Raw genomic sequence first — 26,664 nt, forward strand, 5'->3', positions numbered from 1 at the left:
CTCAAACTTCATAGATAACCAAAGAACACACACAGAGTCGGTCACAGCTAAATGCTATTTATTTAGTATTTATTTTGTTCTTCAAACAAAAGCCAAACTATTTACACTTCTTTTCAGTTGTTCTTTTCCAAAACATTTTCATTACATGTATGCTGTTATTTTAACAACATTCAACGACATATTAAGTGAAGGAGATGGGCTGACTGGGGTATAACCATGAGTCCATCATTACAGTCGGTGTTACAGTAACCAGCAAAACTGAACCAGGTAATCTTTCCATCTATAGCTTCTATCCTGAAGCACGCGGGTCAAGCTGCTCATCAACCAGGGTCTTTAGACACAATACTGTGGTTTCTCTGATCATAAAAGCTTTTGTAGTGCAGTAAAATAGACTGATGATTCATCCATCACAGTATAAGCTTTTTAAAAAATGTGATAACATTTAAAGTAATAATTCAATATCAATTCAACAGTTATGACATACCAATGCCAACTGTGGCTACTTCACTTACCTATAGAAGACAACTGCACACCACACCCACAGTTGATCAGAAACTTTTAACAAGTCTAAACTGACGGTATTCAATAAACATCAGTTTCCATTTGGATAAAAAACTGCATATGTTTGGTTATAAAGAAGGAAAAAACAAACAAACTATAGAATGACTAAAAACACGAATCTCTTAAATTTAATGAGACATACAGAGTAAAGACGTGGTCCGAGAAGACCTTTCAGATTTCAGACACACCACAGCCTGGTCGCTTCCGTATCGATTCAGTGCCATCACTGATGGTCAGCAGCACTATTAGATACACAGATTTTAGTGTCAAACCCCACAAATACTACAAACCATCATGCATGCCTGTTCTTACAAGTACTCATAAGACAAGTGTGAATCACTATGTCAAAACTGTAAAAAGATCCAACTCCTAAAACATTTTATTCCCCTGGAGTGTAAAGAAAACAAATCAATTTGAGGACGACCTGCCATTCTGGTTCAGTTTTGCCGAGGACTGTATCCAACAACAGATACGACACAGCAACAAGCACGTGCTCTGAGATGAACCTCTGCATATCACCCAGTAAGCCCAGCTCCAGGCAGCACAGACTTCAGCCCTTTGTCAAGCCTGCACCTTCAGCAGTAATCTAAATAGGAAATCTCAAGGAATCCACACTTTATTTGGATCAAAACGAAAAAAAAAGGGCAACAAAAATCCAACCACCAGTAAAATTAGATCAACCAAAAAGCCCTCATTGCTCTATTCTTTAGTTAACTAGTATCTTTAAAGTAGATCACATTTACACTTTTATACAGGACAAGTCTGTCAGCGAACAGACGTCTTGTTAAAACGCTCTTTAGAGTACAGTTAACGAGGTGGTTTCCAACTTAAACTGAGAACGTTTTCATTAAGCCATTTCAGACTGAACTATACAATTTAAGGCATGTTGAACAAAGAAATAAAGCAAAAGCCATTATGGAGAAAACTCAAAAACACTAACTTTTACATTATTTACAAAGCTCAGCGTTTATGCTGCTGGGCGTTGATGCTTGTGTGTCTTTGTGTCGTTTGATATTGTGTATCTCTGGTGTGTGTGTGTGTGTGTGCATGTGTGTGTAGACATTGTTCCAGAGGAGAGCCAATGTAACTTTAGCTGAGTGTGTGCATGTAGTGTGTCTGCCTGCTCCTTTGGACTTGAGAATTTATGTGACATATGATAGTTTTGTGTTTTGTTTTCAAAAGTCCTTTTTTTCCTTGTACAATTCTTTCAGTTCATCCAGTTCCACAGCAGCAGCCTTTTGCGATGGCTGAGATGTAATCCGGCCACGTCCACCAAAACTCATCCCAGCACACTGTCTCTGACATCTGGGCAGGAGAGCGGCTCATCGGTCCCAATGGCTAGAAGACCTTTAAGACCACCATCCGAGAGTTTTCCGGCTGAGGTGGATGATGAACTTCTGGGCAACGCAAGCCTTTGTATCCTCTTCTTAGATGGAGTGTGGGATTAAATCCTTAACCGAACACTTCCAGCAAAAAGGGGATGAAGAGTTGATAAACCTGCAACTTCATCTGTCCAACGTATAATGCCATTGGCCTGCCCACACTGAGGTCAAAAAAAGTTTCTTAGGGTCTAAGTTCAAAAGGACAGGTTTAGGGTTCACTGGTTCATGGGTTGGCTGTAGATAAGATCCTCCTTGCAGAGGGCAGCAAATAAAGCACAGCCAGACTCCTGTGAAAACACATAGAAAGAGTGCAAGACATAATCAGCAAAACTTGGACACAGGCATTAACAGAGGACAGGACTGTATATAAATGATGGCAACTGTTAAAAGTTCTGTTGTGAAGCTTTGAGCTGAATATTTCCACTGTGGTGTTTTTGTGATGAACAAGGGTCAGTGCTTATTGAGACACCAGGGCATAGACTCACAGGCTACCCCACTTTTTCATGCTAACCAGCACCAAAATTTGTTAAATGAACATAAAGTTTCAGCAAGACTTGAAATGCCCACAAGACCACAAGTCTTTCACCAGGAAGAACTTTAAATAAGGTCACACTAAAGCTTAGTTTTCTTGTAGCCTTCCAAACGCCCTCTGCTGGACGTTAGCGAGAGAATGCGAGTTACGGCAACGCTACACTGGCTTCACTTTTTATTCTGGCCGCTACATCTAGTTTTATTACAGCCTTACAATGATCATCTACCACAATTTTAACTTGCCATAGTTAATTATCAATTAATTTAACAAATCCATGAAGGTGCGGAAAGCAACCTGTAACTTTACGAAAGCTTCATTGACCAATAATTTTTGTCATAGTTTGTCAGCAACCTTTTTCCTGCTGATGGAAACAAGTCAACTAAATGAAAATGTATGGATACTTCCATCAGCAAATAACAAGATGAAGATATTCTGGAGAGACTAGATCCAATCTGAATCAATTCATTAAATTAAGTAATCTCCTCGTGCAGTGAGGTTAGACGCACAAATTTGATCTTCCCCGGAAACAGTAAGTTCTTTTGTTTTGTTTTTGAGGTGGCGGGAAACGACACAACTCCCATCCTTGTTTCTCATGAAAAAGCAACAATTTTGAGGCTTGAGAGGAAGAGAAGACACATGTACACAGTTCACACGTCAAGGAAAATAAGAGGTTTTGCAAAACGTGTGGAGCGCCGCTCACCAGTAAAAACACGACAAATTCTAGATTTTGGTCAAATCGATTTTAGATTTACTATATTTAGTCAACTAATAGAATTTAGGCAACTAAATTATGACTAAAATTAAAAGTTTTAGTCAACAGACTAAATTTACTGTGAAAATTAACACTGTAGAAAAGCATTAAACAAAAACAAAAAGGATAAAAACAATTAAAATCCTGGAAGAACATCTTACCAATGCCAAGCACTTGTCCTCCGGTAGTCACTCTGCAGCTCTTGAGGCTGTCATCAGTGTCCATCTCTTTACTGTGCGTGTTGATCAAACACTCTTGGTGGGCTCTTTGTAGCCACTGCAACATCCATTTTGATAAGTAGCTATCAGTCAGTCTTGGAGCCACTGCAGCATGGCCACCACCTCAGTCCATGTGGTTTTACGTTCCTTCCCCGATTACTTCAGGGCTACTGGCAAACTAAACTCTCAGCGAGTCCCATCTCAAACTAGATTTAAAAAACAAAAAAGATTGGTTTTCTTGAAGAACATTCACTCCATATAATCAATGAATTTTCCTTCATCCATTTTGCATTTTTTTCTTTCTACTCTGAAAGGTAATACAAAAATATGGTTATGTACAGGAGGTGGGAGAAGACGAGCTTCTCGAGTCTCTTATTTCAGTTTGGGAATTTCTTTTTCAGTGACTTTGTCAAAGTCGTAGCAATCCTCCTGTTGTAATTGTGCTCCCATCCCCAAAATTGTACCTCACAGCTTGAATGAACAAAAGTGCATAGGTGAGTCGGTGAGGGCAGGGTGCGAGTGCTTTCGAGGGCCGAGGTGAAGACGAGAGCACCGAGCGGATGCGCTCATACCGTCCTCTCAAGTTCCCCCTCCAGGGTTTGCAGCCCTGCACTCGGTTCTCCACAAAACACAGCCCCATCCTTGATTTTTCTACCTCCGCTCCGCGGCTGATCAAGTCTCAGGACCCACGACACAGATCTAGTTAGAGGATCCTGTCCATGTTGTTGTGATGCCTGCCACTCTTCCTCAAAAACAACGAACCAAAATAAACAAAAACGCCACCACACCACTCAATGTCCTTATGGCAGAAGCGCACTTGCAAACCCCACCCGTCTCATGTGGGAACAAAAAAAGATAAAACAAAAGAATAAAACTGCACCCACAGATATCCATGTGGCTTGTAAACAACCAAAGCTCCAGTATGGAATAGAAAGAGTCCTTTCTTTAGTCACCATTTGTACGACCAGGATTGTAGAGGCAGTGTGTTCAACTGTATCCATCTCGAGTTTGTCTCTCTCCTCCACTGTGTAAATGAAAAAAAAGAAAGAAAAAAAAAAAAGACCCCGCTCAACTCTTTGAAGCTTTTTTCGGTTTTGTTTCCATTTTTGAAATCTTCTGAGGAACAAAAACAAAATCTTGTATCAGCACGGGTTTCTTGTCATTTTTTTTTTTGGAATACATTCAATATTTTCTTAAGAAAAGAAAAATAATACACACTTCACATGGCAAAAAATGAAAAAAAAAAAAAAAGGAAAAGAAAATTAAAAACACACAACAAAAATAGCAGCCCCAAGTGCTCATCTTAGTCCAAATACTTTTTAAACTTTGTATATAATGTATATATTTATATATATTTTTCATTTAAAAAAGAAAACTCGTCATTATCAAATTGCAACAACGAATATGTAACACAATATGCTAACATTTCATGCACCGCTCTGTGCACTTGCACATTAAGATGCTGTATTTTTTTTAATTGTTTTTTTGTGGTTTTCTGTATTTCAGAGTCAGAAACTCGACACCTTTCATTCACAAGTTCGAGAGCTGACAAAAGGCAACGTGATCACACCCCCAGGAAAAACACGCTGGACTAAGCCTTCCGATGGATCACCCCTAGACTCAACTAGAAATATTTACCATACCAACGTACATACTTTACATACACTGTGCTGAGCACTGACACGCACCACACTCGCTCTCAAAAAAGAGTTAATGTCTCGATGGCCATGCACCCTATCCAAGTTCTTAGGCACAAATGTGCATTCATACACATACAAGAAAACAACAACAACAAGAAAAATGAGTACCTGTAGTTTTAACTCATTTCTATGAACAGTAAATGAACATGTACTCTAAACACGCACACTGAAAATCTCACTCGCATGCGCACACAGTAATGTCCCTCATGATTCGCCACGTCTGCTTAGTCCCTTTCAGGTCTAGAGACGGCTCCCCATGGGGAGAAGCTCAGGGAAATAAACTAGTGGTGGTCGTCATGTGATGAGAGCAAAGCTAACATTTACAAATATATGCATTTCTGGTTTTCTATCAGGGGATGAAGAGCTGGTGAGAGAAAGGATGTGTTGTGCAATTGCCCTCTCTCTCTCATAAACACACACACACACACACACACACACACACACACACACACACGAGCATTCAGTCACACCCATAAAACACACACGTCCTTGTCTGGAAAGGACCACATACATACACACACACACACACACACACACACACACACACACACACACACACACACACTCACTCTAAACATGAATACAAAATGACTATCCAAACAGAAAAGACAAAAATGGCCTCTTATGTTTCATACATCTTGGTAAGCAACAAAAGACAAAAAACTTGTGCAGACTGTATATTACTGACACAACTCAGCCGCCACACATCAGCCACTCCCAGTCGCTCATACACATTCACAAAAATATTCACTTCTAACTAACCCCATTTGTTTTCTTTTTTTTGTCGTTTTTCTTATTTCGTTTTTTTAGGCAAGTGCAAATCTTCAAGTTTTTTTTATAATCCATTTTTCAATAGCTTTACTTTTTTATATAAACGTAAAAAACAGAACCAAAAAAAAAAAAAAAAAAAAATGCTAAACAAGAGAAATATCAACAGTGTTTGTCTTTTGAGAAAGGATTTGCTCTCTGATAAGGTTTCAACTAAAGGTCCCCCTGAATTTGAAAACCTAACGTCCCGCCCGCTCGGCCCTGCTCGCTGTTTTCACCGCCGCCTTCCAGTTCTGCTGCACACGCCGATAATGTGCACGTACACACACCGTATGCGCACTGATTCTGAACACGCACGCATACACACACACGAACAAAAAGAAAAACTATTCAAATCCCATCTCAATAAAGTGCATTAGTTCAGTATAAGGTGCTTAATCTTTTGAGTGCCAGAGGATACCCATCATCCTTTTAACCTCACCGCGCCTCACCCCCCCTCTCCCCTGCTCTAGTGATCAACTGGTGCAGCAGGGAGCCCTTTTTATTTTTTCTATCCAGAGGGAAAGAACGAGTGGGAGGCGCAGAACTGGGCGCCTCCACTCCACACCTCCCCCTCACCACCATGCTTGCCCCCCTTTGTACCCCACAACCCCCAGTTCGGTTCCCCCAGCAGTGCACATTCGTCATCAGGTTTGTCTGATTAAAAGACAGAAGGCCTCAGGTAGCTATTGCTGCTGCGCTGCGTCACATCAGTAATCCTCCACCATCTCCATCTCATTCAGGCTCATACACTCGCCCGTGTTGTGGAATGAGTACCCTGCAGGTAGGAGAGGGCACAGGGAAGAGAGGGGAGAGAGTACACCAAGATTAGAGAAGGATGGCACAAGGGGTTAAAGGCTGGCTTAAACACTGACAGGAGGGAATAAAGAAAACGATATCATAAGAAGAGGTCTTGGCTTCTTTTTGGTTTCTTTGCCGATTCGGATTTTGTCTGAAAAGGTTTTCGGAAAGCGAATAAACAGCTGCAGTGTTAGCATTATAAGGAAGGGCCCACTGCAAATTACACTGTGTCAGAGAAGAGTGAATAAGCTGTGTTTATACTGTTTTACATATCAACAAGTTGGACTCTGAACGCTCCCTGAGACGGAGCATTGGTAGCTAGCTGATTTATTATTGCATCTCTACTCTCGGTAGGTCATTTAAGCAGATCAGTGTTATACAGTGGAAACAACCTGGTTTCACTTCACACATAATCCTACTGCACAAATGACTACATTTTCCACTTTGCGTTTCCATGCTAAGCATTTCCTCTAGTGAGTAACTCATGTACTTGATCTGGGCTCTGAACTAAAAGCTGAAGGTGGGTGTGAATAAAAACGAAGGCTCGAAAAGGATCGAAAACTAACTCAAACTAAGCTGTGTAAAAAAAAAAAAAAAAAAAAAAACTGGCAATATGAACATATACTGGGAACTATAACAAACACCAACAGTACTAAATACACTCTAGAAACCTAGTGAAACAAAAAAAAAAAAAAAACTGGACAGAAGGAAACTAAACAAAATTAAAACCAAAGAAAAACACTTTTTGGTAAAGCTGTCCATGTACGTGGTGAAGAAGTTCAAAGGAAAAACCTTAAAAGCTCTTGAGGTCGCGTACCTAAGATGCTGGGGTCAGAGTGCAGCATCATGGGCTGTTTCTTCTTCATCTTTCCTCCCTGGTTATCATAGAGACCAGCCTTGCCCATGTGGTTGGCCTGAAACATGGACTGCAGAGTGTTGGGATTCATACCTCGCATTGAATCCTAAAAAACACAAAGCAAAAATGATCACGATCGTAACAGTGCCAGGTTGGACGTGACCCTTTGATGTTTCCGTTTTCTTTTCGAGTTTCAATCCAGGAGACTCCTCATAAAGAAATTAAAGTTTTCACTGTCTATAAAAAGTCTTTAATGCTGTAGTGAAGTTATAGTTGTAGTAAAGGAGAGCACTCATTGATGCTGTGTTAATAACAATCCTGCGTGTATGGCTTAGAGGCATGTCTGCATTTACCTGCAGAGGGAAGTTCATGTTCAATCCAGCCACTTCCTTTGATAACTAGGACACAAAGAGAAGAGGAGGAATTAAAGCCACTCTCAGCCTGTTAATAATACTTTTAAAACACATATGTGCAAAGCCTGACCTTCATCCAAAATATTCACTTCCTACAATTTCAATCCAGCTAACCACAGAAGGTTTGTGTGTGAAACCACGTCCATAATGTCTTAAAGAGGACGCGTCATGCTTTTATATATTACGTCGCCTATCAAAATCGTCGACGACTAATTTAATAGTCGATGCGTCGTTTGAAGCTTTGTAAGATCACAAAAGACGCAGGAATAAGTGGCAGGATTTAAGAGTGTAATAACGGACTGAAACAGAAGGTGGCAGCACTGCATGTACAAGGATGCCAGCTGCCGTTAAACCCCGAAGAAGAAGAAGCTGTGTCCCAGAATTCATAGTGCGGCTCATCGCAGCCCAGCTCAGTTTCGAACAATGGCGGCAGCTAGTTGGTTTTAATATTACTCTTATTATTCTTTCTGGGTCACAAAATAAACGTTTAACATATTTTCAGGCGAGAATATAGCTGTGTAAACCTCAAATATCTGCTCAGTTTATCAAGACACCACATATTTTCAAAAGCGCTCCGATGTTGTCGGAGACGTCTTTTACCCACCAGCTCGATAGCGAGCCGGGGGCTAGGTCACTAGAGCCGTGAGAATACCGGACCCCCCGGCAAATCGTTTTCAAACCCACCGCTGTCTTTCACTACTCAGGTTAAACATGATATATAAGTCACTTAGATAACTTAAAAATGTTATTGTTTGGCTTTTTTCAGTATTTTATTTGTTCCTGAGTAAATCTGTTTGGCTGAGATTAAAGTTATAGTTTTTACACAGCTGAATAAATGTCAGGCAGACAGCTGATTATCAGAAGTGTGAGATGCTGGAGAATTTACTCCAGTGTCCTGTTATATTTTAGATAGCAAGGAGTTTATTAAACTTCACTGAAACAATCTGCAAATTTCATTTAAATTCAATAAACTATCATCTTGTCTTTCTTTTTAATTAGCACACACACACACACACACGCACACACGCGCACACGCACAAGTATGTACAAGTGATCCCTGAGCTTTGACTTCAGACTGCTCTAAACATTCAGTTTCAGGCAGTTTTTCTGTTCTTGGTTGTGAATGATGGCAGTGAGGTTTAAGTGTCTCAAGCTGGCACTGAAAAACAACTCAGTCTTGGTCAAATAAAAAAAAAAAAAAATGTCACAGCGGCTCCAACCATATATTTTATACAGCCTATGAATCTCCTAGGTTTCCAAGTTAACTCACAGAAATTGAACACTACATCAAACACTTGTACAGACTAGAATGTACCATCGATTCCCACCTGAGAAAACCATCAGTTTCCGACTGAAAATGCAAACTACTGAACACAGTCTGTGTCTATTCACAATAAAAATGAACAATTAGCCACTCGTCATACTATAAATTAAAGGCTTTAATGGGCAGGCTTTCTGTGTTCTATAAAGAGAACATTTCAGCAATGTTTTTCTTTTCTTTAAATTACACTGATGTTGTTTACCGAGCAGGTGACATTTTGGACTGATGCTCTTTCAACCTACCTGTTGCTGCTGTCTCTGTTGGTTGGCTTTCTGTTTGGCACGTCGCTCCAGAAACTGTTTGGCGAACTCTTTGGCTTCCACTGTGTCCCCTAGGTAGGACCGGATGAAATCCAGCACTGCATAGGGAGACTCCACCTCCTTCAGGTATGCCACAATTGTGGCAACTTGATAAACACACAACGTGAATGATTAGTGACACAGAAGTGTTGCTGTAATTTACACAGACATCAGCTATTGATGTCTGTAAGCTGAGGGTAAACTCTAAACACCCTTTAGATTGCTAAATGTGATAAAGTTGAACCGCCTACCATCCACAGAGGAGGAGGAGTTGTTGGCAGAGGTGTTGAGAGCGTGCAGCATCTGTTCACACCAGGTGGTGAAGCCGTCCTGAGGCTTCATGCCCTGCAGCAGCTTCAGCAGCTTCTCCTCCTCCTCGGTGCGCTTACGACGGATCATGTACTGATCACTGTGGAGGACACCCAGGCAAATTATATCATTACTATCATCAACTAAAAGAAATCCACTTTTTCCTGCAAGCAGTGCTTTATAACTGGGCAATCCAACAATCCACATCAGCTGAGTTGCCCAGACATGCTCACCTGAGTGATGGGCTGCTGCGGCTGTTCTTAAGGCCCATGTTGTTGTTGCTGTTCCCACGCAGGCCGGTCTGGTTCTTCACAGCCTCGTCCCACATGCCCATGCTGCCCGAAGACCCTCCACTACTGCTCTTACTCTCCAGACTACCCGGCCCTCCCCACATACCGACGCCATCCACCCACTGCCCTCCCATGGAGGAGCTCCCCATCGACAAACCAGAGTGCTGCAAACAGATAAAAATCAGGCTCCATAAATGACCAACAATATGTACGTTTTTATTTTAAACATGCAAATTCCTGCTACATGCTAACATTATCATTGCTGTAGACCTGAATGGTGAACTCACGCGGTCTCTCTGCTGCTGGGCTCTTTGCTGCTGCTTCAGGAGTCTCTCAGTCTCCTGCTGTATTTCCAGCAAAGCCAGAGCCTGGGGCTTTCCTGCCTTAGAAAGCCCAGAAGAGGAAGCCCCACTCCAACTAGAGCTGCCTGCCCCCGGTCCTTGCTGCTGGGGGGTCTGCTGCAGCAATTTCATGATCAGTTCCTGCTGCTGACGACACTGCGGGAACATATGACAGATCAGGCTATAGCTGTGGTTCTCGTTTCTTAGAGGAAAACAGCATTTAGTGCCGCTCAGCAAAGCAAATAAAATATCAAACATTATGAAAACTAAATCAAAAAGCAGCACGGAATATTTTTGCTTTAATGAACAAAGCCAGTAACATATTTAACAACCCCAAGGCAACACATGGGATAAAATGAATGCAAAATTTCTCCACCTGCTTGCGTCTGAAGATCTCCTCCTCCTCCCTCCTTTTCTGCTCCTCCTGTTGCCTTCTCTTCTCCTCCCTTCGCTTACGCTGCTCCTCTTCCTCACGCTTCGCCCTGAGTTCAGCGTCTCGCCTCTCCTGCTGGAGCTAAAGGAAATGCGTCATCAGTAATTCTGAATGAATATTTGGATCTGACGCTGGTATGACTCAATGGACTCACAGTCTGATATTACTATTCAACAGCCCTCACCTTCTGAAGCTGTTCGAGAGTTGGACCCTGAGTAGAAGGATTCATTGTTATGTCCCAAAGACTGGCTTCACCACCTACATGAAAATGAAAAAGGATCATATTAGCGGCAGCAGCTACAGTTTGTGTGTTTTAACTGTGCCTGCCTGTGTGTGCACAAACCAAACAGCAGCAGTCCACACTGTACCTGACGGCTGTGAAGCTGAGGTATGCATGTCCCACATGGACCCTGTATCTGGCACTGACATCGATCTGTTCATCGAAGGCATCATACTCTGCTCACTGCACCTGGGACATAAAGCAACACCCGACGTGTACGTTTACTTTGAAACTAAACATGTCCTCCAAAGTTCAAACTAGGACCGGAATGAACTCCAACAAATTTAGGGCGAAGCCTCCACCCACCTGTTCATGAGCTGGAATAGCTGCTGCTGCTGTTGGAGCTGTTGATAAAGAGCTGCTGCTGCAAGCTCCTGTTGCTTTTTCAGGCGCTCCTGGTCCAGGTTTCCCTGATGAAGGGGAAAGATATAATGTCAACACAAAGGAAAAGTCAGACTCAAAATTACAATAGCAAATTACTGCATCTAGAACAGACTTGCTTCTGGTAATATTTCAGCTACATTTACACACATTTATCCAAGTCAGCATGCAATAGAAAATTCATTAAATCAACTGTGTGACATTAAGAGGTGAGAATTTAAAATTACAATTCCTGCCACCATAACCTGTCTAGAAATGTGCCCTCTCATTTGCATCCTCCCCTCCCCATCCTCTCGGGTGGCTGAGCTCTGACTCACAGTCCCGGCGGGCCCCCGGTTGGGCTGCGGGCGCTGCGTTGGTGGTAGCTGTCTCACCAGCAGGGGCGGCGGGGAGGGACCCGGGGCAAAGGGCACGCGGCCCCACATCTTGATGACATCCCCCAGGGGTTGGAAACCTTCATCACAGCCCCGCTTCACCAGCAGGGTCATGGTGAAGTAGCCAGCCTGAAACCACTCACACATCTCCACCGTGGTGAATGGACCTGGTTGGTGGGCAGGACAGAGGAGAGTTTGCAATGCAGAAACTGACCTTAGATGTCGGACTAGCTTCATCTCACCTCAAGAAATTAACAGTTTTTATTCATGTTTTTAGAAAGTATCATCAGGAGGAGTACCCTGGATCTCTCCCTGGGGGTCCTTATAGAACCACTTCATGGCAGCCTCGTGAGTTAGCGGCAGAGCAGCTGCCGTGTTCCTGCTCTCCTGCTGCTGCAGAGCCTGGGTGAAGCACTCCTCCTCCAAAGAAGTATCCTGCAGTGATGCCACCATCTTCTCTGCCTCCTACACAAATATAAACAAACATTTATTATCTAGTCGACAAGAGTTGGTGTAGCAGGCTCACCCGTAGGATGAAAAGGTGGCGATGCTAATAGTACAGCTAAGACTCACAACTTTGAATGCACTGATACCAGCTAAAACAAAGCTCAGCAGGTTTTAGACCTAGTCAGACAAGGTTATGTTAGTGATGCTTGTTTAAAGTAACATATGTGAAAATATAAACAATATATAGAAGAGCACAGAACAGACATGCAGACGTCCTTTTCAGTTTCCGGCACATCAATCAGCATCAAATGAACTGCTCTATATTTGCAGCCTCCCCCCTAACCATCGCGTTTTTATTCAAAGCAGTGAGCTTTATCAAAAGACAAAAAAAGAAAAGTGCAGTTCTGGTTTTGAATATTCAGCAGCAAAATAATCACCAGTTTCATCCCTCACCTGAAGGCTGTGAAATGTAGTTTGATTAGACATGATTACATAATTTGTCTGAAATGTTCCTCTTGCTGCTCCTACCTGCTGCAGGTGTTTCATGCCTTCGTCGTCCTCAGCATCTCCTCCAGATGGCGGGAGTAGAGGAGCAGCAGATGAAGGGGGTGGAGGAGGCAGGCTGGAGGAGGTGGCTGCGCCGCTGGGACTCAGCTGGGCCTTGGAGCCCCCTAATGGAGCTGCATCTGACATACGCACATGAAAAGAAAAAGAAGAAACGAGTAAAACAATGGGCCCTATTTTTAGTGTTTCTATTTATAGTTTAGCGTTTGGTGTTGTTTGATGTGAGCGGTAGAGCCGCCTACTGGCTCTGTGTCACACCCAGCAGCCACAGCCGGTTCAGTAAACAAAGTATCAAATGACTGAGGCAAACATATTCTATTTCAAACCAAAATATCAACATGGCTGAATTTCCTTGCTCAAACACGCCGACCTGAGACTGAAAGGGCTGAGGTCATGAAACCAAAGGTTCAGGATCTCTCACTTTAGAAGCCTTTTTTTAAATTTAAATCATTGCACAATAAAAAGTTGCCTAAATAACTTTATTTTCTGGATTTATACAAAATCAAACAGTCTAATAATTACTGAAATGCAGAAGCATGTATATTTGATATAGACAGTTAACATGTTCTTTTTTTTCTTATAAGAGTTTAACACATTAATGAAATTGCCTAAAACAAATATTTAAAAAAAGATAATATTGCCGTTTTGTCCTGTTGGCACACTAACACAGAGGTATGTGGAACATGACCTACCTTCACCAGACGTGCTGCTGGCCTTCACAGACTGGCTGTTGCTCAGCTGGGCATTATCCACCACTTGATTAGCACTGCTGGGTTGAGACTCCAGCGATGGAGGGGGACAGTGAGCTGTTGGAGAAGACGAAGGAGATGCTGGCTTTGTCTCACCATCTCCAACAATAAAGATGGCTTCTTTAATCTCTGTGAGGCCAGGAGTGGAAGAAAGGAAGGGGAAAAAAAGTAATGAATCCTCCATTGACTATGATCAGTGAAGGTAAAAGATAGAAGACAACATGTAAATGTAAGATCAAATAAAGACATCCGGTCTCGCCTCACCCTTGTCTTTGTCTCCTTCAGCGCTGTTCCTCTCCATATCAGCAAGGCTGTCTCCCTCCTCTTCCTCTTCCTCAATCCCCTTAAACTCAAACTCCTCCAGGATTGTCTCCTTGCCACTCTTCTGATACAAGATACAGACCAAAAAAAGTGAAGCAATCCCAACAAATAAATATTAAAACAATATCATAACAGTAACAGAAACATCATTCTGAGTACCTTCATAGGCATGAACGCTCCAGACGAGTCAAAAGTGCCCATCTCCCCATCCTCCTCATCTGTACACCACTCAGGCAGGCCGTCCCTATCGTCCTCTAGACCATCGCTGCCTGCGCGCCGACGCCCGCCACCGTGCCCGTCAGAGTCCCGGAAGTCGAAATCAAACTTCCTCCTCCGACCTTCTCCTGGACCACTGTGGTCCCGCCAGCCCGCTGAGCGAGGACCACCATCTGGTAAACAAATGGAAAGTTATTAGCTTCAAAACTGACCTGAGCTACACTCAGAAATTTATTTTTCTGTTTTAACTCAATCTGGAGTTTCATTTTCAAGATATCTGGTTTGGAAAGATCATGATTCATTGAAGCCGACTGCTGAGTCTGCAGAAACTCAGGAAGCTTTAGTTTAACCTAAACCCAGCTGCTTGGTTTTCCCATCACTGACCACTAGATGCCAGTACAATGTCCTTTAAGCTAAAGTTGACACACACATTGTTAACATAGGCTTAAAAACACAGTAATATAACAGTGGAATGATGAGTAATACAAATCTCAGTGATGCTCCATCTTAGTGATTTTAATGAGGCTATACCAAAGTGTAGCTTCCACACTAATGAGTTAGGACAAAAGGTTTATGTCAAAGGAACATTAAAAATTTGATCCAAGTCTTAGCTTGTGTTGACAGCAGAAAGAGGAATAAACAAAGCAGAGTTTATGACAATAAAAAAAACGTTTGTGTTTATCATACCATCCCTACGGGATCCAGCAAGTCTCCAGTTACTGCCCGGCTCCCCTTCGTCTTCCTCCTGCTCCTCCCGTAGGGTGCGCCAGTTATCACTGTCAGCCCTTGTGTACTCTTTCCTCACCGGACCCACGGGACCTCCAGTTTCTTCAAAGCCAGGACGTCCCACCTCCCGCCGCAGCGGCTTCTCAAATCGACGCTCACCCCTGAGAAAAGGAGGGAAATGAAGGGAAAATTAGACCAGTTAGCAGAAGAAAACATGGGCCAGTTTTTAACCCAAGAGCAGTGTGTGCAACCAACACCTCACACTGGAGACAATACATTTGCACAGCTTATCCAGATCTTGGAAGGAAAACTGAAAGAAATACAAAAAATACCTGAAAGGATTACAGACTAGGCTGCACTGCTTGACAGCTGCTCTGAGTAATGATAAAACAGGCTTCTGTTGTGCAACAGAGCACTTGGAGTCATTATTTGCATGACCTTACCAACAATTTAAGGACAGTGCAGGTGCCGTGCGCAGTTTATCCTTACCGGTCGTCCCAGCTCTGGCTGCGGTGAATCTCTCGGACGCTGCGACCGAAACCCACCTCGGCATCTTCAATACTTCTTTGGTAGAATCCACCTTCACCACGGCCTCGGCCTGTTTATACACATTAGAACAAGGCATGTGTGGTTAAGTAGCTTCATCCTGCAGGCAGGTGCACACATCAACACACCATCGAACATCATTCTTCTTTTGTGGTTTCCTTTGCTGGGCTGAACTGTGCATGTGTTTACATTGGCATGTGTTGACAAGGTAAGCGCGTAAGCCCCGTGCTTTTAGGCTGCGGCTGGACAAAAGGAGGACTATTTTAAACAGGCCAAGAGGAAGTGTGTTGCACCAAGATGGTGGAAGAAAGAAGGAAATGAACACTTTAGTAGTTGCCTTAAATAAACTGTTTTACTTTAGCTGGGCAGCAGCCATTGTAGTTTGAGCCGAGGGCTTTAAGCAGCCCTTCTGTTGTTGTTGTTGGACTCTGCAGCACAACTGATTGTGAACAGGCTCAATCGGGGCTATACTTTATTGCCTGTGTCCCTCATCCAACTTTTTTTCCCTGCCGTTACCTCGACCACCCCGTGTGGCTCCTCGTCCACGGACCACTCCAGCTGGGGCCGCACCACCCACTCCTTTTCCCATGAGCCTCAGCACTGCCACACTGTTCACAGACATGGAGAAGTTCCTCTGCAGAGTGAGTTGAACGAGCCAAAAAAAAAAAAAAAAAAGGAGAGAGGAATGTGAGGAATGTGAGCTCACAGGCACATCTGTCAACTGAATCTGTATGAGGGTGAGATACCACAAGATAGGGCTCAAACAGTTTAACATTTGCAGATATGCATTTGTGAGAGTGTGGCTGGTGCAGACCTGCTCCTCCTCAGTGAGAGGCACCAGTGCCAGTGGCTGCATGGGCTCTTCTTGCAGAATAGCAGCAAACTCCTTATCCTGCATGTCCTCTGGGACCTAAAAGCAACAACAAGAGGACAAAACCACCTCTTAAAAACTTGAACTCTGACTTCAAACATGTTCATATGTTTAAGGATACAGACTTATACACCACTTTAGAGAAGTCCTATTGTTCTACACTATTTATGCTGCTTTGTATGAGTCGCAATTCAGAGTAAGCCTTATTTTCAGCCCGTCGGGTTATTCTGTCTGAAAGAAGCAGTTTTCCTGTAAGGCCATCCTCTCTTCTCTTCTTCTCTAAGACAATTACTTCTGATTGACTGCCCCTCACAAACAGGGGTGAACTGCAGTTCGGTGTTCTGTGCTTATAGACAGATATTAAAGGCAGGGTTTTTGTCAATGTACTCCAAGCCCGGCATCTCATAAACCGGGCCTCGGACCGGTTTGGTTCCGGGCCGCGAGAGTTGAGGCTCAGGTGTGATTTTCAGGGTTTTTAATCGGTTTTCAGCGTTATTTTGTTATTGTTTTTATCATTAACTCTGTTTTCCTGGGTCTTTTCACGTGTGTTATGAATAACTCTTCTTTGTTTCAGTAGCGGTACTAGTTTTATTTTGTTGTATTTTTCCGCGACACCTTAAAGGCCGGTCCGTGAAAATATTGTCGGGCATAAACCGGTCCGTGGCGCAAAAAAGGTTGGGGACCGCTGCTTTAGCTGATATCCATCTCCTTGTGTCAACAGGTGACTGTAAGCTTACATCATTTTTGCCCCATGTGAATGGGATTCAGTGTTTCACATTGGTATAGACTGTAATAAATAGAGAATGAGTAAACTATTAACCAACCTTGTTGTCTTTGACATAAAGTGCTAACATCTCCTCTCGGCCGTAGCGGTACTCGGCCAGCTTGTACTTTGGCATGGCGGGGGAAGGAGGGGGAGACGTCACACTCCCCCCACTGGACAGTGCACGGAGCCTGTGAGTAAAAGACATAGGATAAAGTACTTTACTTTCAACAACAGGAATTAAAGCGACTGTCCAGTACAACAAATAGGTGTTTTGCAACTGCATGCTAAAGCTTTCAAAGCTGTGTATTTGCTCTACTTTTCCCCCCAAGCTAATAACAATCTCTGACATGTAATGTAAAAAACAAGCTTTATAAATAACTTGGTGCAAATTCCCCAGTTGGCTCTGAACGCACGCACACACGAAAATCAGAGCAATTGTGTAACCTTGACACAATTCCTTTTAATCTCAATTGGATGCTATTAGTTATTTTTCTTCATCTTGCAGCAGGAAATTTTTTTTAGTAAATGTTCTGTAACAAATTCCTCCCACACAGCTCCCCCTGAACACACTTGGCTCAATGCTGACGATATATTAGCTTTCCAATCTCAAGATTTCATTTTAAAAAGCTATTACTAGCTGGCCAACTTCCAAGGCCTGCTGTTTAACAATGGCTCCTTTCACATGCCTCTACAGAGTGTGTCAGTGACTCTCAGCTCCACATCAAAACCATATGCAGCTCAGAGATGGAGAGGCGGGTGTGGGGGGTAGAAAGGTAAAGGGAAGCTTCATGAAAGCCCAGTTGGTAGCATGTAGCAAATCAAAGAGGATAAAAATAAGTGGAGCAGCAACTAATATGCATAATAAGAGAAGCGCTCAGGAAGCAAGCCAGTGGGTGGGTTACTAAGAAATATTTGTGCATCATATGTACCCACCTGCATTTACCTGCAGCAAAACATGAGCTTTCCTCCCTAACAAGGATTCAAATATCCTCTACACACTTAAATCTCTACATGAATAATCCTTTGAGAGTCTTACAAAGATTGGAGTAAGAGAAACTACACCAACCTAAAAGCATGGCCGAATATTTTACTTTGAATTTGACCACAATGACTAACATAGTTGCAGGCTGCGCTGCCAACTAAAGCTCGAATGGTCTAAATAATTTCGTAAGGTTAACTGGCCTTTAAAGACGTGTAAACATGCTGGTCAGGCAGCTGTATGTGGCGAGCACATGAACCGGCCGCTCTGTAACTATATTAAAAAGGGTACGAGGATGAAAGTGAGCTACGAGAGCCACTGAGAGCAAAGCAGCTGCAGATGTGTAAAGGCAGAAATATTCTGTGAGACTGGCACTGCACCAAGAATGCACACAGCAGTCACGGGCCGTTAGAGATGGAGAGCTACCAAACTGCAGACTACGCCCCCCCATTAATCGCTGCACAAACATTCACTGAGCTACAGAAACAGCAGAAGGAAAGAGAGATGGACAGGAGAGAGCAGTGACAAAACCGACACTTTGTTACCACTGAAATGACTAACCACGGCGGGGCGCCTGCAAGCAAGACTCATTTTTAAAAGCACTTTCATATCAAGTTTAAACGTCTTCAGCAACGTCTTTTTTTTCCCCATGTGTTAACAGACTGTAACGGAATTTAAAACTGAGACCTTCCTCTGTACTATTTGTTGCCTTTAAGAACCTGTGTAATGATTTCTATGTGAAGACTGACCGAGAATTTATTGTAAGAATCCGAGAATATTATGCTTGATTCTTAGTGTCTACCATTAGTGTCGCTCTCTTCTACTCCCAGCGCCAACAGTGAGCAACACTAGCCAAGAGTAGTACCGAGTCCACAAAAGCTCAAACACACATTCCAGAGAAGGACAACAGAACTGACTTCAGACAACATTTCACTTATGAAAAGTGAGTAGCGAAGCTAGGCTTAGCCAGGTAGCTGATGTGCTTTGGGCATACCATGTAATTTCACCTAATGGTAACCATTAGCTTACCTGCTAACATGGTGACTAAAGCCACAACAAAGTCTGTTTTATCCAACTGAAGTTTGATCAAACAGAAAATAAGGCCTTCAGGGGAGAACTAAAGTTTACACGTGCATGATTCATTCACACTTGTAAACGAACTGCATGCTCTCTCCTGTTACAACATATTGTCTTATGTGGTAACTTGGCCGCCTATATTCAAACTGCAGAAAGATCCAACCAAGGTATGACATTACAAATGTTTATATTTCAATTTAAGTGTTCATTTCTTGGTCACATTGCCAATCCAAACAGAAAGGATAGGTCAACACCCTGAAGCCAACTGAAGAATGAAGGCTGCTTATGCCATCTGCACAGCTAAGGTTACTTAACAGCATCTCTAACAGCCGTTTTCATACCGGTTTACTCTTACGATGATTTTCTCAGGTAATGCTGGTGCCACCTTCACACAACTCATTTTGTCCAACAAAAACTCATAAACCAAAAGACATCAGCTCTACTTTAATGAGAGACCATTAAAAAAAAAATCTAAGTATTTCAGGTCATCGCTTCCATTTTGGGCCTTTGTTTTCATGGTTTTTGGTACGGACACTCTGAACCGTTTTGGTTGAGCTGAATTTGATCGAACAGCAGCTTATAACCTAACCAACTTCACTAACCCCTGATCTTTTCCTAGTGTCATTTTCAGGGGAACGAGTCCAATTGACACAGGACGTTAAGACTTAAGCAAATTGCCATTGCGATTTAACGGCCACATTCAAGAAGGTCATTTGGAGGTTGCTTAAATCTGTACATTTCATTATGTCCAAAGTTTCCTTAAAAATAAAAAAACAGAATGGCACTCAGCATAACTCATCCGCTTTTAATTTTCCCCCACAAATAAAAACAAACACAAAATAAGCACTTGGTTCCTCTGGGAAATATTTCTTTATAAAAAAAAATTGAAAATATATAAATAATAAAATATAAAATAAAATACAAATATTACCATTCTGGGCCGAAGTTAAGAGTCTCAGCAGTCATATTCCTCACGTCCACACAGAACTGAGTATCTAAGGAGGAAAAAAGTATCCAGATTTCTTTATGTTTTTTCTTTTTTGTGACGAATAAAATGCAACTTTGAAAAGGAGGGTTAACAAAAGAAAACGGTTCCTTACCCTGTCCAGATAATCGGAGCAGGCTGGACTGGGCTGGACCAGGCTCGAGCTGGCTGGCTTTAGTTAGGCTTAGGTGACTAGAAGGCTGAGTGGTGCTTAAGCTGTGGTCACAGAGCTCCCCAAACACACAAAGAGAATAGCTGCCAGTTTCAGGTGCTTGAGGAATACCAGGTTATCAGGTCCTAACTAAGGAAGGGCTTTCAATGATAAGTTTGGAGAATGGAAGCTCCTGCTACTCACAGCCAAAAAAGGTTGTTAACATAAAAAAGAAACGAAAAGAACCTTAGAAATTAACAATGGAACAAAATAAAACACTCTTGCTAATAATGTCTTCTTTTTTTTTGTTTGCGATTTCCTTTTTGTTTTTTTACAGCAGTTATATCTCACATTAACGTTAAAAATATGAACTGATTGATCAAAAGACGTAACGCAGGAACAAAATAACAGCCGAAAAAACAATGAAATAGGCTGCTGGAACAGCTGCCAAGAGCAGACGCGACTCGCACTCCTCTTCTCCTTTCTCTCACTCCCTCTGTGCCGTTTTCTCTCGCTCCAACTGAAATGTGGACTGACGGAGACCTTCTAGGTAACTCCTTTATTTCCTGACCTCCTCCCTTTGCACCACTGGAAAAAAAAAAAAAGAAAACAAAATAGTGTTAAACAGAGACAGAATGAGAGAAATATAAAATTTCAAAGAAAAATGGGAAGAAGTAAACACTTCATAAATTAGCTGCTGCTCTTGAGATGCTTTTTCACCGCTTGGCAGTCCACCTCTGTTGTAAGTGAGTGAAGGAACCATAATTTGATTTTCTCCGCAAAGACTCGACATACCATTTACGCAGCGTGCCTGGGACTCACCAACAGATACCCAATTTGATCAATGTGTTGCAGCACTCTGAGTTGAGGGGAAAGTGCTGTGGTATTCCTTCACTGAATAAATGAAAACTATTTCTAGTATAGCACTCAGTCATACTCCAACATTTCTGCTGCTCACAGGAGATTTTCCATCCTGAAATACACCGAGTCTATTTCAGTCATGTTGTGAACCAGATGCTTCCTAAACCATGCAGCTGGCTGGGGATGATTCCTCAAAATGTCATGGCAACTAAAGCAATATCCAGGCAACTAAACTTCAGCAGCAAATGCTCACATACACATACATACATATATTGCCCCTTTAACATGAACACCACTTAGGTTCGCACACTGATGACTAAACACAAGCCATATTTTCCAGCTTCTTCCCATCTTGGTGACTACTTTCCTTCAATATTCCCTCACCACAGACGCTGAACAAAAAAGGTTAAGTTCACAAGTTTTCACAACATTTTATTAAATGGCCATCATTGCATATAACCGACACTTGCAAGGTTACCTACGCACTTTACAGAGATTGGCTACATGGTGCTAGCAAACTAGAGAAAATAGACATTGCTGTTTCAATCGGTTTCGTTTTAAATTAGCTTTGTCATCTTGCATTTGCACGGATGCTACTTTCTCTGCCCTCTAATGCGCTGTTTTGCTACACGCTTAGTTATGTTGGTAGTAAATACTGCACATGAGGAAAGCATGAAGAGAAGAAAACTTTACTCAGGCTTATTACAGTTTGATTTATTTAAACTGAAACAAAAGATTCCCAACAACTGACAATCTATGTGAAAATAAATAGATAAATAAATTTTAAAAAAGAAGATAAAATGATGTTGGCTACGATGGTTTGAAGCCAATTTTTCCTCTCCCTTTTTTGTTTTTCCTTTTTTTAGATGAACCCTGTTGCAACAGAGCCAAGAAGCTCTTCTGTTGATAATGTTAGCCAATGACACACACTGGTTCAGAGAAGCTGTAGGTTTTATTATTCTTACAGTTGGGGCTGTGCCATCCTTCACGATAATATTGGTATAAAATATTTTCACATCTTATAAAACCGCCACAGTGCAATATCATTGCTATAGTAAGGCATGCATTTACAATCCCTAGTGTGCACTACAACAAGACAAGGCCCAGACATGTCTGAGAGCAAGAGTCACATGTCATTCTCCAACGACTATTTAACTAAAGACTGAGCTACTTAAACAACCTCCAACAAAGCACTATGCTAAAAAAAAATGTGCAAGAAAACTGCTCCTGCCAAAGGTGGAAACAAACTTTTCATGACTTGAAGAAAAAGAACAAAAAACACCGCCAACTACAACCAGGCTACAAATGACTCAACCTAGCATGGTTAGCTGCACTTGTTATGAAAAAGAAGAACAAAGTGGATGGAAATTAGGCAATTACTGATGCAGTTACATGAAAAAAGAGACTTAAGCACCTGTTTAAAAAGCTCAGCCTTAGATAGAAAATACCAGGGAAAAAATACTGCTTTTTTTTTAATGTGACAATATTGTGCAGCTTCTTTAACTTTATTTACTGCTAAACTAAAGTGTTACGCACTTATTCACACTATTGCTTAAAACTTCCAGGGAAAACACTACCTGGGCTAACTGTGTCACTAACATTTAACTATAAACGCTGCCGCATTTTGTTTCATTAGACTCACAATTCAAATTAGTACACGTGCCATCAGTGACAGCTCACCAGAAAATAAGGATGGAAAATGCACTTCATTTAGTTACACTTATAAATGCTGCTGCCTAGGAGTGGGCGATATAAACGATATACGACAGAAACGATATAAATTTGGCCAACGATAGAGATTTTGACTATATCGCTCTATCGCGATAGCGCATGTTGATGATGTCATCAAGCTGCGCCTGTTTTGGTTGAAAGCATCGCACCGGCTAAAACCATTATCATCTGCAAATTATGGTGGGCGACAGTCATAGCAAAGAGATGAAGCACTTTTGAAATATGGGGAAAGCCAAAAACTGCGCTTCCTCCACTTCCGTAACATTGATTCATTAATGTTGAATTCTCTCGCAGCTGTTCTAGTCCCATGTTGTTGCAGTATATTAATAACTAACCTCGTATTGTGGATGAATAATCTCAGTTGTTCTCCTGACTGAAGTTTGGCCCGTGTATAGCATCCTGCTATGCGATTGCATTTGTCCCCAACCACCAGAATCTCTCACGTTAACAAAAGTTGGCGTTCATCCTCCAGCTTCACTGTGCTAATGTTATGCTAACATAGCTGTGTCGCTAGCAATCACGTAGCATAACGTTATATACCAGGTAGTCCAACTTCAGTAACCCTGCAAACGCCACTGCTGTTTATTTTTCTGTCTTCATTTATGTTGGAAGTGGTAGCAGAGCTGTACGTTTTAATTAGTTTCAAAGATCTCTGTCAGAACATGGTATGAAATGTTTAGGTGTAAACTAGCGAGCTAAATTCCTGTTAACTTGTAACTCCGTTAAATTTAATAAATTCTGTTTTCATGGATGCTAAACTTAATTGTTACACCCGATAAAGCAGCAATGCTGATGATTTAATTAAAGATGAAAGAATTTAGACCGTTTTTAACTCTTAGTGTTCGTTTGACTTTGGGACCTAAAGAAGACGGAGTTTTGGACCCAGATTACTCCGCGAAGCTCCTCACTACGGCACCAGAATGCTCTGACAATCCATCAAGCAGTGCGGCTTACCAAAGTTGAACTAAAACATTTTTTAACAGATTTCTGCTTGCCCAAATCGGTTCGAGGTCAGTAAGCACAACCAGAATTCATACATAAGGCACACTCTCGATTTTTGAGAAAATTAAAGGATTTTAAGTGTGCCTTATAGTGTGGAAAATACGTTATACAGAAGAAAAGAATATATCGCGATATATATCGTTACCACACATGCTTCAAATTATATCGCAATATGAATTTTAGGCCATATCGCCCAGCCCTACTGCTGCCTGCATTTTTCAACATTCAGTATTGTTTCTGTAAAATATAATTACTGCAAATTTTCTTTGGATATAATTTTGAGACTCAACTGGACACCCCCACTAACAATGTAGTTGCTGCCCTTTTAATCAGAGCATCTCAAATACAGACAGAAACTTTTTTTTTTAAACTTTTCACCTAAACCTCTCTCCAGGAAATCCTAGCAGCTAGGATGCTGGCCTTTGTTATTTTAAAGCAAATGTCCAAAACCAATTAATTAATCTGCTCACCTGTTTAAAGACCGCTAACCCACTCAACCTACAAATGAATGCAATTTCCTAGCAACTGCACAGTACATCCTCCTATTGTATTACTAAAGTTCAGTTTTAAAAAAAAAGCCCCACTGCTCACATATCCCTGTTTTCTTGGTTTAAAAAAAAGAAAAGGAAAAAAAAGTAGGAAAATCGAGGTCTTAATTGAACTTTTGTACCTATAAGAAATCTGCTACATTGCCAGTAGATATGATTGCCTTATTTACATTAGTTATTACATTCATTATCATTTTAGAAGGCAATACAAATTGATGGAACTACTCAGTGCATAATCACTGCAACTGGTAAAGATTTTAAAGACAGAAAACAGAAAAATGTAAAAAGGAGAATTTAATAATTACCGAGTAAGCAGATTTAAGAGCAGTCCACATTAAACTATTAACACTGCAATACAGACATGTTTAAGACAAATGGAAGATACTGAGCAGGTCCAGTTTACATTCCAATATACAGCAAATATAAAATCTTAATTTAAATTTCTCTTCTGAATTATTGGGGGAAAAGACCATTTTATGCATTAGTAAACCAAAAGCATATAAACTTCTACATGAATTTAAAAGACAGTAGGACCTAATGAACTGCCATGTGTGAACAGGAAAATTGAAACATGCCCTTTAAAACAGGATTCAAACCATTCCAGTCACACAGTTCCCAGTTTGTGTTTGTCAGACATGTTCAGGCTCCTGATCAGAACGCAAAGTACTTTTTTTTTTTTTTTTTTTACATGAGTACTGTACTTTAAACAGGTGTACTTAGCAGGTGTACCAATTGTCAATTTAAAAGCAGCACAATAAAAACACCTGTAATACCAGGCTCCAGTTATAATGGCCAGATCAGTTATGGCTTAAGGGAAATCCAGAAAGAAAATAATTTCACAGAGAAAACCTCACCGAATAAAATGACACTTTATTGCTCTTTAAGCTCCTAGCAGATATGGCAAATTTTTCTTTACTTTTATGCGCCGTCCAACAGACTTTTTTTTTTAACTTCGTTTAATACCCTGTATCAACTTTGCTTAAAAAATTATAATAAATAAATAATTAAATAAATAATGCAAGGTCGGAATATGGGATTTCTTGTGCGTATGAATATTAGCAAAACTCATGCACTCCAAAACGTGGCGGGATAAAGATTCCACTCTGAGTAAAAGGGAGCGGTACCAGTGGCTCAAAGTGATACAAGTGCAAGCAAACTTGCAACTCTGACTAAATTAACTATACCGATGGTGCTAAATGTGGCTAACATTTAAACAGAACAGTCGGAGTTGACGTTAGCTACCGACAGTTGTGGCGAGCTACGCTAGCGCGTACCCTGCTCGCCTCTCAAGCCAATTAGAGCGAACTGATTTGTGGGCAAAGTGCAATAAAGCCCTAGTTACAACCTCACTGGCCTCGATATCATATTTCTATTGCATATGAGCAGTTGCTAGCTAGCTTGCTTCGTAACTTAGCACAAGGTATGCACTGATCGTAAAGGCCTTGGCTTGTAGGTTCAAATGACACCAGATATGTCGGCAAAGGGGGCGGAGTATTGGGATCTGAGTCCCCGGCCTGCTCCGCTAATGTGCGGACGACCACCAGCGCCACTCCGCTGTCGGTACTAATGCGTTGTAAACAAAACAAACAACAGCAGAAACAGAATTTTAGCTCTTAAACAACTCAGTGAAAATGTTTTTTTTTTCATGACAGATAACACCGACCCGTTCGAGCTGCAGAAGCTATTAGCATGTTAGCTCCCGTTAGCCAGCTAGCTAAAAGACAGGCAGCAAAGAGGAACCATGGCTTACCTTCACTGTTTATAGCTACCAGACTGCTTGTCTGCACGGCGTGTCTACAGCCAATTTATCGAATGCATTGGTCTCTTTAAACACTGTAAACGTATTCATTCGACAGAATAGTACTTTCAGAAAGTCGTGCTCTGTATTTTATTTATTATTTTTTTTCCCCTCTCCACCAACGGTCGCTTCTGCGTATCAGTATGTGTCTGCTGGCTCCCAGTCGCTGCTCTTCTTGTTGTTTGTGTTTCGGAAACATGGCCGTCAGTGTGACACCACGTGACTGGACATTGACAAGCGCCTAACCAATGCTGTAGCAGGGCAAACACACCCCTAT

The 26,664-nt window shown here is 41.7% G+C and overlaps 1 protein-coding gene across 3 annotated transcripts; it reads right to left on the minus strand.

The window, feature by feature from the left end:
- Window positions 1–41: 41 nt before the first annotated feature.
- On the minus strand, window positions 42–26,583 carry gigyf1a (GRB10 interacting GYF protein 1a). 3 transcript variants are annotated; one of them, XM_085451616.1, is made up of 26 exons: window positions 26,340–26,582; window positions 20,412–21,035; window positions 20,243–20,306; window positions 17,314–17,443; window positions 16,433–16,528; window positions 16,135–16,252; window positions 15,562–15,670; window positions 15,034–15,233; window positions 14,290–14,519; window positions 14,074–14,194; window positions 13,753–13,938; window positions 13,025–13,182; window positions 12,349–12,514; window positions 11,993–12,216; window positions 11,601–11,704; window positions 11,383–11,477; window positions 11,199–11,272; window positions 10,958–11,095; window positions 10,528–10,737; window positions 10,184–10,404; window positions 9,893–10,050; window positions 9,585–9,748; window positions 7,962–8,006; window positions 7,570–7,714; window positions 3,388–6,729; window positions 42–2,230 (listed from the first exon to the last, which is right to left on the minus strand). In XM_085451616.1, exons 3-25 carry the CDS (start codon window positions 20,275–20,277, stop codon window positions 6,662–6,664), a joined length of 3,195 nt encoding a protein of 1,064 aa, XP_085307742.1. In that variant the 5' UTR covers window positions 20,278–20,306; window positions 20,412–21,035; window positions 26,340–26,582; the 3' UTR covers window positions 42–2,230; window positions 3,388–6,661. The 3 variants fall into 3 exon arrangements, with proteins under 3 accessions (XP_085307742.1, XP_085307741.1, XP_085307743.1); XM_085451615.1 differs by having other exon boundaries at window positions 11,383–11,483; XM_085451617.1 differs by lacking the exon at window positions 7,962–8,006 and having other exon boundaries at window positions 11,383–11,483; window positions 26,340–26,583.
- Window positions 26,584–26,664: the final 81 nt, after the last annotated feature.

This window comes from Copadichromis virginalis, linkage group LG3 (assembly GCF_057382275.1).
Source record: "Copadichromis virginalis isolate Kocher_CV1m ecotype Utaka linkage group LG3, C_Virginalis_male_GT1.1, whole genome shotgun sequence".
Classification (NCBI taxonomy): Eukaryota; Metazoa; Chordata; class Actinopteri; order Cichliformes; family Cichlidae; genus Copadichromis; species Copadichromis virginalis.